Here is a 20202-nt window from a genome sequence, read left to right on the forward strand (position 1 = left end):
TGGCCCTGAACTCCCGTGTGCTAATGTTGAAGACTGCCTGTTATCTAGCTAAGGCTAGCTTTAAACAACAAAACAAAATAACAACAACAACAAAACACCACTAAAACCCCAGTCCAAGCCAAAACAAAAAAAAACAAACAAAAAAAACCAAACAAACCACACCAAAAAAATCCTCAGCTTTTCTTTCCCGTCTCCCAAATTCCCCCACAACTATTCTTTAGACACTGACATGCACATCAAGGGTCTCAAAAGACCATTCTCTGTAGTCAATACACCCCAGGTGCTGACTTGTTTAAACTCTTGGTTCAGTTCAGTGTTTGTCTGACACCTTCGTGTCCGGATGATGACCTTTCAAAATAAAACAATATATAGTTTTGTGGTGACTTGTGAAGATCTGACGCATTTTGAATTTGAACTGTATTTTTTTTATCCTGTATAGTGTACCATCCTCTGGTGTCAAGATCCACTGACATTGTTGCATCTGCCTCACAGACATAATGTTGTATTTTTGGTGTTGCCTTGTAAACGGCAAGTATTTAGCATAGTATCCTAGTACTGAGAGCTTGGGTGATGGATTGATAGTCCTGAATGAACTCAGCAAGTAACTTTGGGTGTTAAGGGCACATAGACACCCTTTTTTTTAATTTGAAATCCATCAAATGTCTGAATGTTGGTGGTCCAGCTTGACAGCTAGAACTTGTTTTGGAGTTTACATAAGTTAAATACTTACAATTGTAATTGTTCATATGTTATTTAAAAAACTGTAGCATTCTAGTGCCATGGTTGCAGCTGACGTAAACATCTAAAATAAGTATACATAAGTATTTCAGTACACTAATAGCGAATGATAATGAAAATTACATGAAAAAAGAACATCAGTTTTATTTTTTGAAGTGTGAGAGACTAAATGCCAAGGTCATTCTTTAGTGTAATCATAACAATTTCAATGATTAGTTGAGCTCTAAATTAAATTAATTCAGACAGTCGTGTTCTTGTTTAATTTGTATAATGGAAACCTAAGTCCGATTCTCTGTTCAGATTCTGATCTTCAGTAAGTCATGCAGCTTTCTCCCCCGTTCAGTTTTTATAACTGAGAGGATTGAGAAGGCATCGGCCAGAAGACATTGCACGTCGTTCAGACCATCAGGTGAGTATGATTTTACAAGTTAGGGGAATCAGCTCTATTTTTCTGAGTGTTGTCTGCATCCTAATTTAAGAAATAAATGAAAAGCTGTGTATATTGTTTCCTGGGGTTCTAGGCATGAGAAATACCCTTGGTGATCTTTAGAAAAGAGTGTTGATGATGTGGATACTTGTCAGATCTGTTTATTCTGTGGTGGGCTGTCTTCTCTGACAATACTGCTTGATACATTTGTATGTGCAGAGCTGGAAATGAAAGCAAGAAGGGAGATGACTCCTGAGTCTATTTAGAAAGGTGCTTTACCTTCTGGAGGTAAAATATTTCCTTAAATTTATTTATTGTGGCTATTTTCATATGCATATAAGTATCTCAAATCATGTAGATTTAAAGCATAATAAATAATGGTCTAAAAGTGTGGATTAAAACCTGATACTGTTTTGCTTCCAGTGGAGGAAAAGTTTTTCTGATGAGTGTTTTTAACTTGTTTTTTATTTTGATAGTTACAAGTTTCATTCTAAAAACCCAAACAAATAAAAAACCCTGGAAATATGCAGGTAGACTGTGAATATGCTCTTCATTGAGTGGCTGGTCCAAAATTTGGGTTTTGGTTTTATTCAGGGATTCGCTAACTGTAACATTTATCTGGGTGACCAGTCTCATAGACTTCCTACACCTTGGTCAGTGCCACACACAGCTGGGCTTCCCCTTGTGCCTTCTCACTTCCATCCCAAGACTCTCACGTTTGTTTACATACAATGGCACAACTTCAGTAAGAGGGCTAAAGTGTGTCCCACTCTTCTGCATAGTGTCTTGTGGCCAAGTCCCAGAGGGCCTAGATGTTGAGAAAGGTCAAGAGCCCAGCTCTTCATGTGTTAGGCTGGTATTTGCTCGACCAATGCATAACACTGAGTACCATCACCACAGTTTCCTTCCAAGCTGTGCTTTTCAGAAGACAGCAACTAAAACTGTTTGGATGGTCACAATCTGGCACAGGTCAAGAGCCTCAAGCCTTGTGCCAGGAAAGTTTCTGGACCTCAGTAGAACTGGGCACTCAGTTGCTACGGCTGGGGTACTTCTGGCAATGTTTAAATGATTGGGTGCGAGAGAAGTATTTACACCAAACAGGACATTCAATGATTCAAGGGCAATGAGACATTCAAGATTAAAAATGTACATTTTGGGGGTTACAAATGTGGACTTGGGTGTCTGAAGCCTGTGTGAATCCAATTTTGTTGCCTAAATCCTTTTTTCAGTTTTGGCCCATAGCAGAATTCTCTGAGACACACTTTACCATTGTAGAAGAAATCCCAAGAGTTGATTTGGCAAATGTGGAGCATGTAGGTAGTGTTTGCAATAATGGTTTCTGCAATGCTTTTGTCATAGGAATAGAAAGATCAGGTGTGGAATGAATTTTTTTAATATATTGCACCAGTTAAACCTTATCTAAGCTTGTAGAATGATTATAGGAACACTAAGACCTTGAAGTTTAAACCACATCTGATTTTACATTTTCTTTAAAGTTACTTTTGTTATATTTGTTATGAATGCAGACACACATAGCGAAGGGAATCCATCCAAATTCTGTCAGGGATTTCCAAGCAAGTTCAGGCTGAATTCCAGCTTTGCCCGTTGCTCTCAACTACTCATATCAGGCACGTTACCATATGGTCATGCAAACAAATACAAGCACAGCTTTTTCTTTGTCAAATAGTGACAAAACAGTTTGGGACCATATGCTGCAGAACACAAGTGAGCACTCTAATGTCTTACACGAGTAGGGTGAACCAACTCAGCAGCAATGTGCAGTTGTCCGTGCTTCTTTGCCTGCTGTACATATTTTTCTACAATACAGAGCAAGAATTTGTCCTGTGGTTTCGTCACTGTAGTGACTTCACCTCGGTCCTATCAAGTGATTCTCCCTGCAAATGTGAAATATGCAATGACAGGTTTTGTGGTCAATTACAAAATCATCTGTGGCTTTGAAGAAGTCTTATAGTCTCAATAACTAACTTGGTCTGGTTGTTTAGCCTTCATAGCATAACCAGTTCCCCCTGCTAATTCAGAAAAATAATTCACAACTGAAGTTTCTATCAAAAGTTAATTTATTCCCAAATGCAAAAGTGATTTAGAACCATCTCCTAGTTATTTTGTGAGATTTTTGGAGAGCATCAGAGAAGAAAAGCAAAATATTATTTCTTGGGAGGATTATGCAAAACGTACACTCCTTTATGCAAGCAGGTTTATCCCCTATTGTGTTTGGAAGGTAAGAAACTCAGTTGAACAATCCTTAACTCCAGAGGAACACAGACTCAGAGCTTGTAAGGTTTTAGGCAGGTAACTGTTACAGGTTTTAACCAATTACGTTTTGTTGTATAAGTCACAACACTGTCTCTGCTTTAGTTTCTTGGGCACTCCTCTTGGCACTGAGTTCATCTATTGCCTGGCATTAGAAAACTAATCCCAACACCTAATAAGAAGTGTGCTTATCATCACAACCAAACAACAGATGTTGCCAGAATTGTGGAATAAAATAAAAGTGGGGGAAAGGAGAAGGAATAAATTCAACTGCAGGCCTAGTTACAGGTTCTTTTTTTTTTTCTTACCTCTCCCTACCCCTCCCATGTAATCTACTGAAGGAGGTGCAGCATTGTGTAACTGGGAAGTAACACACTGGCTACTTATAGCCAGTGGCAAATAACAGCTTTATTTTGGAGAGGAGCAGAAGAGTATATAGCCTTTTTGTTGTCCTCAACTCATGTGTTTCATATGCTTCCTGTATCATGTTATGTGGCTATGTGATCTTGCCCATTTCCCCGGAGATCAAGGCTTTGTCCAGATCTGTAGATGATGTTTATGAAGAGTGAGGAGAAAGTCATCCAGGTGCCTACGGATCTATAGTTTGAACTCAGGAATTTACAAAGCTCTGGAACAAAGTTTGGAAGAAATCACAACATCGTGGAATTTAATAGAATAAAATTTATTTAATAAAGAGATATCATGCCAGTTGACCTTAATACCTTCCTTTCAGTGATTTCCAAAACAAAGGACATGCTACATCTCATTCGTCTGGACTTGAGTTGAATATTTGATATACCTCCATATGGTAAATTAGGGGTTAAGATCGAGCTTTCGGGAATTCCTTGATAGACTGTAAGGTGGATGATGAGCTGGCAGAAGAGAGGAAAATGAGAAATTTTGAATTGCAAACTATTAGGTGGAGAGATGCTCTACACTACTGATCTCTGATATTTAATATCAATTTAATGTACTCAAAAAAGCCTTAGGACACATTATCAATCTGCAGCCAAAATTTTTTGCTGATGCAGAGCCAAGTGGTATTCTTAATAAAAGAAGGAGCAGAATATCTTACAGAATTAACTGGTCTTGATGACTAGATATATAAAAAGGGGAGGGGGGGGGATTTGCGAGGCCAGACATGTAAAATTTTGATGCAGTTCTCTGCTGTTAGGTATTCACTGGAAATCATAAAGAAAGAGAGGATGTAGATTTTCTAACACATCATAGAATATCTGTAACTGAAAAGGTGCTGTAATCATCAGGTTGTATCAGTTAAGTCTTTTCAGCACAGAAAGGAAATTATAAATGCTCTGGTAGAGAAAGCATCTCCAATACTATGCCAAGCTCGAGCCACCCATCTTCAGAAAGATTAAATCGGACTGCCAAAAATACAGGGGGATGCGGGCGTTGGTAGAGTGGCAGGAAAAAGGATTAGGGTGATCAGGGAATGCAGAACTGATAATTTCAGAGGAAATTTTAAAATTTGGGCTTTTTAGTGGAATAAAATAAAGGTTGAGGTGCGATTCTGGTCATTTTATACCATAGAGGGGGGAAGTGGGAAGCTATTTATGTGACAGGATAGTAGTGGCACAAGAGATAAGGAGCAAAACTGGTCATGAATACGTATAGGCTGGAAATTAGGAGTAGGTTTCTAACCATCAAAGAGGCAAGGTCTGGACCAGCCTTTAATCTAAGGAGTGGAGCTTATAAAAAAAGATCCTCGCTACTTTTACATTAAGTTTCACATGTTTATGAAAGGGATTATAAAATGTGTTGCTTTGATGGCAAGGGACTGAATTCAGTCAATCCTACATTCCTGCCAAAAAGGGATCAGGACCTCCCTTTGTCATCCTTAGGTGCCAGAAGAATTTTCAAGATGGAACTGGAGACTTGAGAGGAAAGAACGGACTGCAAAAGTGGGAAGAAAGAATATATTGTAGAGTTTTCCTTTGTGTGCAATAAGAAGTAAATTTAATGGTAAATTAATTTCACTGAAACAATTTTGAATTTAGAGCTTGATTTAGGGAAGAACTTAAAAGGATTTGTATGTACGCAGCACTACTCGGCATCAAATCTTTAGAAAAGAAGTCTAAAATAATAGGAAAGTTGTACTTAAGGGAGGACATATGATTAAATTTGCTGTTAAATTATAACTTAAAAAATATGGCAAATGTTCAGTTGTTATTGTGTTCTTGGAGTTTATATGACGTAGTTAACACATGTCTGCTCACAGTTCTGCATTATCTTATAGCACTGATTTCTTTGAACTGCAAAAACTGTGAACCGAAAAGCATATTTAAATCATGCTCAGAATGGTCTTAGTTCTGGTAGTAAATTATTTCGAAATGTTTTGAAGCTTTACAGGGAGCAGAATAATTTTCTGCCTGCTAAAGATAGAAAGTAAAATTTACTTTCGACAACCTAACAAGAGGGAACCGGTAGAGCGCGTAGAGGAAGGTCCCAGTCGTGGTGGCCCTTGCTTCTATAGTACGTGCTGCGAGGCTGACGCCCTTGGACGTTTTCGGGGCAGGAGTAACTGTTTTCAATCACAATGCTGTGTCGGTGAAAAAGGCGTCAATCGTGCAGCGAGGAGGAGGGAGGCAAAGGAGATAGGCAGTAGGTGTGCCGCCCGCCCGTCCGCTTATTTTTGTTTTATTGGGGATTTTTCTGAGGAAGCTTGAAGGCTCCCGATGCTTCTGGGGGCAGGACTCGCCCTTCAGAGGGGGCCCAAGCCCTGCTGTCTCCTGGGGGTCGCCAGGCCCCCCTGCCCCTGTGCGGAGGGGAAGGCGGGTGCGGGGTCCCCTGCGCCGGGGCCGGAGGCGGGGGCTGCCCCCGGCAGAGGGTGCCGGAGCGCAGGGACTGTCCTTGTCCTGTTCCCCGCTCCGCGCCTCTCCCTCCCCTCCCCTGTGTCGGGTTTGCCCCGGGTGACGTTGGGATGCTGGGGAAGGAAGAGGAGGAGGAGGAGAAGGAGGAGGAGGAGGAGGAGGGGAAAGAAGCGCAGCTTCCTCCGCCCCCAGTCGGGTACAGTCCGTTAGCGGGAGCGCAGGGCCGGGGCGGCGGTGCCGAGGAGAAGTTTGCGGCAGCCCCGAGCCCCCGCGGAAGCGGCACCAGCATCGCGCTCTGCCCGCAGGCGCTGCTCGCCCGCGGGCTCTCCGCCGCGGCGGCCGGCCGGGCACCATGCTCCCTGCGGCGGCGGCGGGGCGGCGGGGGGCGGCGGGCCGCCTCCTGGCCCTGCTGGCGGCCGCCTCGCTCCTCCGCCTCCGCGCGGCAGGTAAGAGCGGACCCCGGCCAGAGGGGAGGATGCTGCTGCTCTCGGGGAAGGGGTGTGCGGGGAGAGGGGAGGCGGGGGGAGCTCCGCGTGTCTCCAGGAGAGTTGCGCGTATGCATCTGGGATCGGCGGAGCCGCCAGCATCCCCGGTTGGTGGTAGATGTTCGTTATTTTTTCTTCTTTTCTTCCCTCCTTTTTCTTTTGTCTTTTTTTTTTTTTTCCTTGGCAAAATGGAAACTTGATGTTGCGGTTTTTTTTACGAGGGGGCGGGGGTCAGCAGGAGTCGAGGGCAGCGGTGACTGGGCTGAGGAGGGCTCACTCTCTAAAACTTTTTCCCCGAGCGCATCCCGGCGCCCCCATCCCGCTCGGGCGGCGAGCGCTTCGCGCCTCTCCTCGGCCGGTTCAGCGCACCCCCTGGGTGGTTGGTGGCGACTCGGGGGGAGGGGGAAAGAAGGAGAAAACAAAGGAAAAGTTCGGGGTTTTGTTGTTGCCGAGGGTGGATAGCAATGAGTGGAGCCTCCTCCTTCACTCCGCCCGCCCTCCAGCCCTCCCCTAAGAGTGGTTATAATACTGTGTTATTATTTGGGTCGTTGAGTGTTGCCAGAATCTCAGCGGGAACCAGGAGGAAGGAGAGGGGGGGGAATTAAAGTTGAGTGGTCGAGGGGGCAGCCGCCGCGCTTGCAGCCGATGGAGGTTCGGCGGTGTCTCTGTGTGTTTCTGAGCTTTAGAGGGTCCCATTTCCTCTGTGTACCTGGCCTACCCTCGGGGACTGAGGGGGCCAGCCTTTGGACTCAGAAAACACTAGGACTCGGTTCAGCGAGCTCCGCGATTGTTTTTAGGGCTGAATAAACTGCCCGTATTAACATCTGACCTTGCGCCGTGGCAAGCGGCAGTCCGCCTGCTGAACAGTTGCCAGGTTGTCCGGCATCTCCGAGGCGAGCGCCGTGATTTATAGGGACCTTAGGGAACGTGTGGGGTTGGAGAGCCGCGATGGTGTAAGAGTTGCAGTTCCTGTAAAAGAAGCCGCATAAACTTTTTTTTTTAGGTTTTTTTTTCCTCCTTTTTTTTTTTTTTTTCCCTCTCCACGCACGCCTAAGATGTGTGGTGCTTTCAGAACAGGAAAGGGGAGGTTTAACGTTTTCGTTTTCCCTGGGATGTGAAATGCACCGGGGAGGTAGGAGCTGCCGGATTCAGCTCTTTGATCTTTCGTGAAACCATTCTCTGGAAAATTGCCCTCTCCCCCTCTGCAGCAGATAAACCTTGCTCGCGAACTCCTTCCTCCGGGGACGGAGGGAGGGGATGACAGGCGGCACCGTTTCCATGCCAGGTTTGTAACCCTTCCCGAGCTGTCCCCGCCGGGCAGCGCGGGGGCTCGGAGGGCAGGGAGCGCCTTCCCCCCCCCCCCCCCCCCCGGCCTTTCCTGGCTTTAACTTAATTGCACCGAACTGCAGGAGGAGACCGATGATGTCTTTAAAGAAAAACAGCGATGCTGCAGATTAGAGGGGACTTGTTAATCAATTGCACGTTTGAAAGGGCTTTTCTTCCCTTTGTTGCTTTCGCTAATCCATTTACCTCTCCCCGGGAGGTGACAGATGCCTATATTTCCTGTTATTCAGCCCCGGGGTCCTGGGTCTTGCCATTTGTTGCATTACCGTGAAGGGAGAGGGTCAGCAGAAAGCTAGAGGTCTGGGGGTTTTCCGGGGGGAGAGCGGGAGGCGAGCGTGTTACAGCCCGCGGATTTGGGGTCAGTTCCCGTCGCGTTTATTTTTCCTAGTGCCTTTATTGCTCCCTTTGAAGGGGGGCCAGTTAACAAATTGCGCGGCCGGCCCCGCCGCCCTGCCCCTCCTGCGGGGTCCCGGGCTCCGGGGATGTCCCGGCCGGCCGGGCCGGGCGGGGGGGGTCCCGGGCTCCGGGGATGTCCCGGCCGGCCGGGCCGGGCGGGGAGAGGCTGGGGGCGGGGGCGGTGGTCGAAGGGGCTGCGGGGAGGATGGCTGTCGTCGGCTGCGGGGTGCGAAAGGAGATGCCGGCCTTTCTCTTCCCGTCCCCGCTTTCGTACCCGAGCAGCTGAATCTGTGTTTCTTTTCCCGAGGCAGCGGGCGGGGGGCGTGCAGGGTGCCCGGCGAGCTTCTTTCCTTCCCACCCTCGCAACCCTTCCCCTTGCTGCCCTCCTGCAGCCCGCGTACACCGACGCTTGTGCATCTGCCACTGCCAGCCTCCTTCCGCCCCTCCAGAGCAGCCCCCCACCCCGCGGATTCCCGGCAGGGGTGCGGGCTCCGGGCACCGCCGGGCCAAGCGCGGAGCTGCCGGCGGAGGGAGCGCGCCGGCAACAGGACAAAACGGGCCAAAAAAGCTGTGGGGCGGCTCGGGTTACGAGCGTGGCAGCGCATCTCCGTCTTCTTTTGTGGGCAATGGGACTGCTCGTTCTGCCTGCATATGTTATCAGGAGACATTTCAAATTTGGTGAGGGTGTTTCAGCCTTCTCGGAGGCGGCATAAAATCACAAACTACCATTAAAAGCTGATTCCGGGGTTTTGTGTTGATTTGTGTATTTCATTTTAAGTGGTACCCGGTAAAAGGGCTTGTGATAATCGTCTCAACCACCTGTGGAAAGTGTGTATTCGGTACACTTCGATAGGCATGAAGTCTGAGACTCCATTTTCTTTACAGAACGTGCAGCATAATCACAGCAATAAATACTTGTGTACTTCTACTGTTAAGCGGCATTCTTCTGTTTAATTACATTTGCTTAATTGTAAAAACAGTCTCTGTTAATCTGTGTTTCATTTAAACGTTTATTTTTGAAAATGTTAGTCCAGCCTTTTCAGTGCTTACTTTACAGTATGACCAAGTGAGGCAATAGAAACGAGGATGGTCGTTTGTTGAAGCTGGTGATGCACAACGTACTCAGCTTATAGAATTTTGCCCCCTTGCCATTAAATAGGGAAGGACGTTTAAATTAATGTGAAGTTAATACTCACGTGACTTGTGAAGTATGCAGAAAGTTGTGTTCAAAAAAAAAAAAAAAAGAAAAAAAATTATGTCAACAGAATGTCTGGTATGGAAACCTAATGGTAACTTTGTGCTATGATTTGCAAGCCATGCAGTTTGTAAACTTCTACCTAATTTTAAAAAGAAAAACACCTAATTTTTAAGTATGATGCTAGTGGAGAAATGAGTACAAGTACGGATTACTTCTGAACGCCTTTAAATACCTAACTACAAAAAGTTGTAAAATGCTTGAATCTTCAAAGTTGCATGAGATTTAGCTCCCTCCTGACTTTAATAAATGAGATTCAGTGCTGGAAATTCTACATTGGTCACATGGTAAAAGTCTCTACAACTTTGAATACGAGAAGTCTTCACATAGCTTTTAATAAATGACATTGACTACATTAACTATTTTTAGGTCAGACCTTAATCAAACCTTTTATAGAGTTAATTAAATCGTTAAGTAGTTTAGTGGTGAAGTTTATTCCTGGGTCAAGGGTTGCCACCAAATGTTTTTTTCCCCTTGACTGTCTTGATTATGTTAGGCATTTGTAATGGAATTGCAGTTTTGTCCTTAATCTCTTTTGTGCTGTAAACAGCACAGAAATGCAAGATGCAGGAAGAAAAAGACCAGTTGGCAGATGAGGCAAATTAATCCTGTTTAGTGAGCTTCCAGTTGTTTGCAGGAAAGCTGATCTTTTTTCTAAACTCACTGCACTTTGTGTAAGGTGTGGATAGTTTTCAGAACTGTCATCGGCATGGAAATATATTTGACCACTAATTAGAAAACTGACAGGCTTAACCCACTAGCCAATGAGAATGAAATGTAAAAGGAAAAGCTAGTAATAAATACCCAGTTTTGTTTGATAGCTACGAGAATTTTCTATATAGAAGACTTGTATAGTCGTCTTCATGGCTTATCTTCAGAGTCTTAAATTCACATTTTATATTCAGTAAAATGTCAGCTAGAAGCAGTCAGCATCTGAAGTTTTTAATCATACTTTTGATTGAGAGAATTTATTTTAAAGAGATTTTTTGTATTATTTTGAACATTGCAGGCAAAGAAAAAATACTAAGCAAACTTCCTTTGGTTTTTATACATAAATCTTTCTATAGATGTTCTGTGTTGCATTGTGCGGTTGCTCAGAGGGAAGAAATGCTACTTACAGTATTCCGTCTAATTTATAGCATCTGTCACTATGCTTTCTGTGCAAAGGATGGTTTGCGATTTAAGTTTGTTTATTCATTGTGAGGCTGTTGCTTTGTAAAGGAAGTTGTCATTAGGCTCAGCATGTCTGGAAAGTATGCAAGTCCTCAAGTCTTCTAATCCACTGACTACAAAGTAGTTAAAGCTTCAAAGAAAAGGAACGACAGGATTTTGCTGCACTGAAAGAAGATGCATTGTTTGTTAATCCTGCTTTTAATTATTACTCATACTGCAGACTGCTGCAGCATTGCTAGTAACCATTTGGGACAAACAACAATTTTAAGTTAAATGACTGTCATTCCTCTTGATTTTGTCTAAACGTCTAAGTAGTTTGAAGTGAAATGTCCCTTACCAGCTTTTTGCATTTACTTTTTCCAAGCCTTTGCCATGCACCAATATTCATTTGCAAACATCCTGCTAGATAGTTTTTCTGATGTTTTCCACAGACTTGGCTCACGACCAGCCTTTTTCTCTTTACATCTGTTTGTCCTCCTCAGCTAGTTTGGGAAAGGATATCCACTTTTTTTTTTTTTTTTCTAAGTGATACCTCCTGTGATCTTTTTTGAAACTTAAAATAGCTGTATGTGACTTTTCTGGTGACAGTAAAAGATGATTTTCAAGAAGTCAGGGTGATCCCTTAGATATAGAGTGTGACTTTGTCTTTTAACTGGCAGTGGACGAAAGCTTTCATTGAAGAACACGAACAAATCTGTGTTGTAATTTCAGTGAAAACATGAAATCACAGTAGAAATGCATTTCACTAATGGTACACTGTTATTGTGATGGGAGTAAGCAGATGTATTCCACCTAACTTGGGCTTAGCTAGCTCACAGGGGGATGGCACTGCTCTTGAGCTGTTTGCAAAGCCCGTTGAAGAAGCGGTGCGGGGATCCTATAGACAGTTGCGTGCTTCTGAGCTGGTTTAAAATTAGCTTGTGTGTATCTGCATAAGCTGCTGTGCACATATATCCTATCAACAGTGTGCACTGCTTCATGAAGCAAAGAGGCTATACTGCTGTCCGCTGATTGAATTAGTCTTCATTTATATTGATGCTTTCTGGTTTTGCTATATAAACTGTCTCAGTGCATGCCTGTCTGTGGTGGTGAAGAAGTGTGGTATACAATAGCTGATGGAAGAGGAAGGATATCACAATATTACTGATTCAGTAGAAGGTATTTGGAGAACGAGCGTGGTCTTATGTACCTGTTCCCTCTGAGCCAAGTGGCATCCCCTAAAGTTTTTGTGGTTGTGAGGGTGCTGATTCATGGGTACCTGAAGCTCTTTGTTTATTTAGTTACATCAGCAAGCTGACTCTGCTGGAAAGTAATCATAGAGAAAAAAGGATTCTGCAGAAGTGAAAGACTATGTGGGCAGAGGTGAACAAAGATTTAGCACGATGAAGAGGGATAAGACCTTTTCTTCTTCCACTGTATTGATTTTGCTGGAGCAACAGGAAGATATTTTGTGAGGGTACTGCTTGCAGGAACAGCAAAGTGAAATCAATGGGGAACGGTTGCAGACCCCACTTTGGCCACTGTTTAGTTTTAAAGTGTGAGTAGTCCAATCAGGAAATTAGATTGGTTTCCCACAGGTATTTTGTCACTGAGTTCTCCATTGATTTCATATGGGAGACATGCATCTAAGTACCTTTTAGATTTGATACTTCCACTTTAGGTGATGTTAACTTGTGAAGAGAAACAACAAACAAATTAGATTTCTATCTTCTAATTGTTGTCTTTAGACACTTCCTTTTATATGAGCAGCATAAACATTTAATTCTGTAACTCCAGGTTATTGACCCTTGTCCTCCTCAACACTGCTCAGGGCTGTTCATTTAAGAGTTCATCTGGTAAGTATTATTTCAAGATGAAGTGGCTTCTTTAAATGATTTCCCTTGCTTTTGGTAGTTTAATGCCTTAGCATTATTTTTTCCATGGTATGGTGTATGTAAGTAGAGTGGCTTGACTGGTTGTATAAAGAGAGCATAAATTCTGTTAGAGTTCTCCTAAATTTGTGAAGTCTTACTTTTCAAGAAAACATACACAACTGTCTAGTTGAACCATAAATCAAGCTATCAAAGAACTAATTCCTTATCAAAGTAATAATGCAGTCACGTATTCAATTATAGAGTAGATAGAGGACAGATAATGTACAGCAAAAGACAAAGAATTTTATCCCTGTTGCTTGGGGGGGGGGAGGTATAAAAACTGTGGTTGTAAATAATAAATTTGATTTCTACTAGGCAGAAACACTCTCTTCTTCTATATCATATGAACTGTAAACAAAAATAAGTTAATTGGATGTTAAGTCTAAAAGACGAATCACAGAACTCTTACCCAATGCAAACTAATAAGACTGGAAGGCTCCTGCAGAAGTGAAGGAGCTTTCTTTCCTCCCTGTCTACAACAGAATAGATGGATCTCATACCTCTAACTTAGTTGTAAAGGAGGCAAAAAAGATTCTTTTGAAGAACAAGATTCAGGTGCAGAGATAACCAGCACAGAAAAATCTTAGGAGCAGGTTAACTCAGCACAGCTCAAGCATTTGACCTGTGTTTCACAGCAAGATCTTAAAATTACTCCTTATGTACATTTCTATTTGTAAGATATTAATCTTTCACTTCTAAGGCCCTTAACAAGCTGCAACTGTTGTACTTTTTTTCTTGCACATGGCCAGGCATCATCCATATCTAAAAGTAGTGTTAAAAGAAGTTACCTCCTTCCCTTCCCCATCTCTTCTTCCTGCAGGATGTTACTGCCTTCCAACTTTCCTGTCAGAGCAGTGGGTGTACATTCAGCAACCTGTTTCAGGCAACATCAGCAAAGTCCTGCTGAAGACCCACTTGGTCTAAACTAACCCATTTGGTTTTGTGTTTGATGGATCAGAAGTCTCTCCCGTGACCAGCTCTGCCAATTGGCCAGAGGAGACTGTAACTTCTGCAGCACTCTTACCAAGCTGCAATTTGGCAGGGAGGTGACCTATTTCACTAGCTTGCTTAGAGCTAGTAGCCTTGGCCTGAGAGTTTTGCTAAGCAGGTGAGAGAAGGATGGGAATAGTAGCAGTAGCAGCATCTCCCAACAGCAGAATTAATGAATCTCCATTTTGCTCACAGTGTCAATCTCTGTCACACACTTTCCTAGTTTCTTCCTCTGTGCTTCATAGGAGCTTCCCATAAATACCTGCAGAACTAATGGTTATCCCTTCTTGTGATGTCTCTAGAAATCCCTAATTTAAAGGTTAGGTCAAAGGTGTGCTATCATGCTGGTCACTATTGTCTGTTTCTGTTTATACTCTGTGTTAAATTTGTCTCATGTTGCAAGCTGTTTAATACAGTTTAATATATCATTGACTAACCCTGGTCAATACCTGGATTTCCAGTAAGGTGCAGGTATGTAAAGAAATAATAATAATCTGTTACTGGTACAATAAGTCCATGTGAGAGCACTATGGTAAAACTGGCTGTCTGTGGGATCACCAGCGCTGGCACAAGGGGCTGCGCACTGAGGGGCAGGAGGTCTGAGTCACTGCAGTGCCACCTTAGGTCTGATGAAGGTGATGTGGGACTTCACTGATTTGCTCTTTTGGTTGTAGAACAAACAACAGTCTGATACTAGAAGAATAAGACATCTCCGAAAGGAAAAAGCCAAGATGGACAGTTCTAGAAACTTTCATCAGATTTTCTGGATTTGCATGAGAAATTACGAGTGTATCGAAAGTTTTGCTGAATAGAGCAAGATCAGAAAATGAGAAAAAGGGGGGGGGGGGGAAAGGAATGGCATTACTTAGCAGCCCAGGCCTATAACTGAGTTACTTTAAAATAGGTTCTGTGAATCTCTTGTGTGAACCAATAATAAACAGAAGTGCTTCAAAGCTTAAGAGGCCCCGACAATGTATAAAATTTTCTGCATACTTGATATCAGTAAAGATTTAGCGAGAAGTTCTACAATGTAAAGACAATGCCACGATTCTGTAGTGTTTAAATGAGGGAGGGCGTATTCTGGGAGAGTAGTTAACTATGGTTGTTTCTAGTTTAGAAAAGTGACATGGCAGAACTGTGTTATAGAAAAACCCAACAATACAAGAGCTAGTAACATAGCAGCAATGTTTCTGTATATAGTAAACTTCTATGCTTTTGGTTTTTTAAGAAGAGATAAAAAGGCACATTAAGGCTATGCCAACAGATTTTAGATAGATAACCCAAATATAATATTGTATACTCTTTTAATTCAGGCAGTAACGCTTCTGATTATAAACGTGTATTGGTTTTCACATTTTGCCGATGCATTAGAGGAGCATTTTTCCTTACAAAAACTTGCCTTGAGGTGCACCTACCCTGAGGTGTAATTGTCAAGTAATGCAAAACTACCCAAACTGTGTATCAGATAGCTGACTGGACAAAAAGTGACCCTGCAAAATCCACCCCAGTGCTGGCTAGGTTGCCTGAATTGGCTTACCTCCTGTCCCTGGGAGCACCAATGCTGGTGCGGGGAAGAGGCCAGATTGGGTGGGTGGGGGGTGGGAGGGGGACCACATGGGAGGTGGAGGGAGAGGGGAGGGGGAGCTAGTAGCGCAGAGTAGCTTAAATTGCCATGGGACTATGCTCTCGGAGATATAAAATGTGATATGCAGAAATATTCACGTAATTGTGTGGGCTAGAAATTTTAGAGACACTTTCACAATATTGTTATAACTGATGGTAGTCTAAGATTGGGATTCTGCAGAGCTGATCTGAACCTGTGCATTTTAAATAACAAACATCTCACCTGCCTTGAAAGTCTAGTCTGCAAACAAGTGTTTAATTAGTTGTCAGGTAGCTATTCTAACCACAAATACTCTTTGTCATTTCTCGTGTTTGAGCAGTGGAATCTCTAGCAGTTGTTTCTTAAGCTGAATTCTAGGATTCTGGTGACTTTTGTGTTGCATTGTCCTAGGTAAGAAAAAATGATCTTTTGAAATTAAATGTTAATAAAACAAGGGAGAATTTTTTAGTACAATAAACAGTGAAATGGACAAAAGGAGAGTTTAGCAAAGGTTCTAAAGATCTGTCAAAGCTTTCAGTGTGCTATTTGAATATTCAAGTAGTTGAAGAAGTTGGGAATAATAAGGATTTTGTAGCATCTAGCTGTAATTACTCTTTTAAATCCTACAACTTTCTGCTGAGAAATACAAATGATGCTTCTTTAGAACAGACATGAAAGATTTTTTCATAAATTTGAAAAGAAAAAAGGGGAGGAGCCTGTGACAGAGAAAGCAGAGAATTATGTTCATATAAGAAAATTCTTTACTGGGAAATGGGACATTAAAATAATTTGTGGTACCGTAAGAACTCAATAGCTGAAGAGTGAGCTTAAAAATTAAAAGTTATTTTAAAAATTGTAGTTATAGTGGTGGTTAATGATGACTCCTTTCATGATAGACCAGAATCCCTTACAAAGGGAAAAGTGGTATTATGTAGATAAAATTACAAGCTTGAACAGGATCTGAACCAAACCTACATGAGGAAAATATATCTGCTGTTGCTTTAATTTTAAAAATGACTATGCTTCCTAGCTCTGCCTGGAAGCAATTTAATGCAACAAATTGATTTTTTTTTTTTAAAGTATTTCCAGCCAGACCAGAAGCAGTAGTTAATAAATATCTTGAGAGGGTGAGTCTGTTCTTTATGCTTGGTTTTGCAAACTCATTGAATTTGGATATTATTATCTGAAATTGTAGATAGTAATCAACCTGTTTTCCTAAGGCTGATCTCACGTTTGTCTTGTTCTCTCTGTGTCAATGTAGAAAAAGTATTCATAAATCTATTCCTTAACAAAGGTAACAGAGAATCTGTTCCCAAGCTCCTGATACTGTGGTTTTCAAAACAACACGAAAAAAAAACAGCCCAGGTTTCTTTCAAATTTTATGTCTTGAGAGCTTTTGGATAATGCTGCACTTGAGAAAACTCCGCACGTTTTTGTCAAAAAGTGTTATTTAAGAACATATCAAGTGCAGAGAATGCTTTGAAGAGGATCATGTGAGTCAAAGTCAAGAGCATGTATGGTTAGGAAAGGCAGATTTCAGAAGTTATCCTGGTTTGTAATCCAAAGGCCAAATTTAAAAGTATGAGCAACTTTGATTCTTGAACTTGGGGAGGATGTGTTTACACAGGAAAGGACTCCAAAAAGCAGAGGTGTTGATTTACAGCACATTTTCAAAATTACAAAAAGTGGAAAATGTTACCTCACATTTACTGAACACTTACTGTGCCCGCAGAGGTAGTTATTAGAAAGTACTAGTTCAGTGTGAAACCACAGAGTAAACTAGATGTAGTAACTTCTTCCTGCAGACAAGTCTTTAGTGATCAGTGAAATACTTGAAATGTCTTCTTTGTTTGTGCTGGCCATTGGCACATGATTTATCGTTTCTAGAAATAAACAGAGAAAAATCAAACCTCAGTACTGTGGTGTTGTGTTCCGTAGAAATTCGAGTGCCTTTATGTCTGTTATATTTTTTAGGAAGCTCAAGATCTGTAGCCACAGTATGATTGGGAAAAAAAGAATTAGAAAAGACCTTGAGAAGTCAGATTATCTGTTCTTCAAGGCAGAATCACCTGTAGCTGGCATAACCTATTCTCAAGAGGTGACAGGAACACAGGCTTAGTGCTTACCTATGCCTGGTTGTGATTTAAGTGAATTACTTCCTCTTACAGTTTATTCCCCTTCCCCTTGCATTTGTACTTTTTTTTTCTTTGTGACTTCTGAAACAGTTCCTCAAACTTTGAAACAAACACTTTCCAAAAATTATCTTGTTTTCTTGTAGACATCTCTCCATAGACACCCCCTTCTCCCTCCCTCGGCCTTTGCTCTTACATCATGTTTTCTGACTCTCATGGTTGTTCTCATTCCTCCCCACTGGACTTGCTCCGAAATGTCTTTCTTGAAGTGCGCTAACCAAAACTGGCGTATTCCAGCTCAGGCTGCAGCAGCACTGGCTAAAGGAAGAGGATTATTTCCTATATTTACCAGATGACGTTGTTTTTATTTCCCAGAGTGATGTCTGACTGTTTTGTGGCAGGGTGGCTTTGCTCAGGGACTGATCTACTCCAGACCTTTAATGTGAAATTGTTGCCAAGTCCCTGTTTCGTACCAGTGCAATGGTTTAAGAACAAAACCGTCTGCCTGTCTTCACTCAGTTGTGCATCCTTATTCCCGCCCGCTCCGTACCATTTTTTGCTGACATTTTGTTTCATTTGCCAAGATCAGAGTATTGGCAACACCTAACAGCTTAGTGTTGCCTGTGGAGTTCGGTAAGGGGGGTATCCATAGCACTGAAACATGTGAAACTCCATCCTATCAGTTGACTTCTGAGAGTTAACTCTCATCATGGATTTCCAATGAGTTGGCATTCATCTGTATATGTTTCCATATTTCACCTATTAGAATGTCATGTGGGACAGTTCCCCCCAAACTAATTATCACATTTCCTGCTGGCACCCCAGCTTCATACTGTCATTAAATACAGGATAGGAGCTGTCATATTACAGTCCTTGGGAGCTAAACTTCCCTCAGCAGAAACTCTTGTGACATGTCTAAGTCTCTGCTTCTGTGATAACTTGCCTTTCTATTACTTAACTTTCTGTAACTCTGGTATGTTGTTATACTGTACCAGGGAATGAGATTCATCAATTTGAAAGGCAGAGTTCAGATCTGACTATTTTCAAAGATTCCATTTGTTGGTTTTTTTTTTTTTTTCCTGAGTTCAAAGAAAGTTCATAGAAAACTTTTTGCAAATGATAGTTTCTCTTTCACTCTTAATATCATGTCTGGGTCAATTTAATGGATTAAAATTGTATCTTCTAGTGTCATACTGGTTAATGTTTCCCTGCTTCTTTTGCTGTTTAAAATCCCATACTGTGTGAGTAGTTGCACTTTGGAAGACCAAGGCAATTCGCTAAAACTACTATACACTTGGGAGCACATGATACAATTTCAATATTAAGCATTACTATTTATCTGAAATAAGCTATGGGCTTAGAATAATAGAAATAATGTAAGAATAGTTACAATGACAAGTGCTCTTGTCATTGTCTCTACAGGGTAGTCCTCAGTCCCTGTACCTCCCACTGTCCCATCCGCTTCCTTCATTTTACTTTTCTGTTCCTATGATTTTATTTTTTCCCCTACAGTGTATTTCATTCTCACACTTGGTTTGTTTGTTTGTTTGTTTGTTTGTTGTTTTGTCTTCTTTCTGACTAATTCTTTGCCGGTTACCTTGCACTTCAGATCTTAGGAATTCAGAAATACGCTGTGGTTGCCTACCAGTGGTAGGAAGTACTTCAAAGCAATCTACAGTGCCTGTTTCTAGCTGTCTGGAAGAAAATGCCTGAACAGCGGGTAGGAAAAATACCCCCAAACAGATGTTTTTATGTGACTGACTGAGCCATTAGCAGCCTGTTCCTTTGTAAGTGATGTTGCCTGAAAAACTGCTAGTATCAGCATCTGTACTTTTTTTGCATGGTTGGAAGGGTAAAGCCAGGAAAGGCTGAGATGAGGAGCACGGCTCCAATGAGGTGGGAGTAGGCTGGGCTGAACGGGCTTTTCTAAGCAGAGGAGCTGGACTGTGATCCAGTTTATGAGGAAAATAAATGTCTGTGGGGTGTGGAAATGGGGTTAGAGTTGTGAGGATGTGTGGCAGCAACTATAGGGGAGGGTAAAGCGCTCATGAGCGCAGACTGGCAGAGAGTCAGAAACTTCTGCTGCTGCCCTGCCAACACGGCTGGTGGTGTGGGTACCGAACATAGCACCACGCTTTGCTTGGGAAAGTCCTGTCTTGTCCTGTGGATACTTTTTACTTCTTCAGGACATATAATGTAAGCAACAGGAATGTCGTTCACCATGGGTTGTATAGCAAGTCTTACTTAAGAAAAAGAAGGGAGGTGAAGTTGTGCCTGCTGTGATGATCGGAGATTTCAAATACCTTGCCCAAATTTGAAACAAAGTGGATAGAGACATGAAGGAAGTCATTGCCAATTTTACCATCTACAGGCTCTGTCACTTGGAGAGCCGTATTAGCATAGAAACAATGGTGGACTCTGCTTATTTAAGAAAACTCACCTGCTTTTTTTTTCCTCAGGTCAAAACTATAGTTATGAAATACTAAAAATTATAACCTCCTTTATCTTAGTGCATGTCTAATGTATGTAACCCCTTTGTGGGGTTTATTTGGTTTTTTTTTTTTTAATCTATGCTGTTTTTCCTAGTGTGTTTGGGTTAGTTGTTTTTTCTTCCCCCCCCCCTCCTTTTTTTTTTTTTTTTTTCTTG

At 42.2% G+C, this 20202-nt stretch overlaps 1 protein-coding gene across 1 annotated transcript in view; it reads left to right on the forward strand.

Annotated features, from left to right (window-relative positions):
- Positions 1–6616: 6616 nt before the first annotated feature.
- The window catches only part of ROR2 (receptor tyrosine kinase like orphan receptor 2), a gene marked incomplete at its 5' end in the record, with an annotated part of 171872 nt that continues 158286 nt past the window's right edge, over positions 6617–20202 (forward strand). The window contains one exon of the mRNA XM_082497495.1: positions 6617–6710. Within this exon, the coding sequence (XP_082353621.1) occupies positions 6617–6710 (94 nt within the window). The remainder of the gene's footprint in view (positions 6711–20202) is intronic.

Source organism: Vanellus vanellus (assembly GCF_965231255.1).
Source record: "Vanellus vanellus genome assembly, chromosome: Z".
Classification (NCBI taxonomy): Eukaryota; Metazoa; Chordata; class Aves; order Charadriiformes; family Charadriidae; genus Vanellus; species Vanellus vanellus.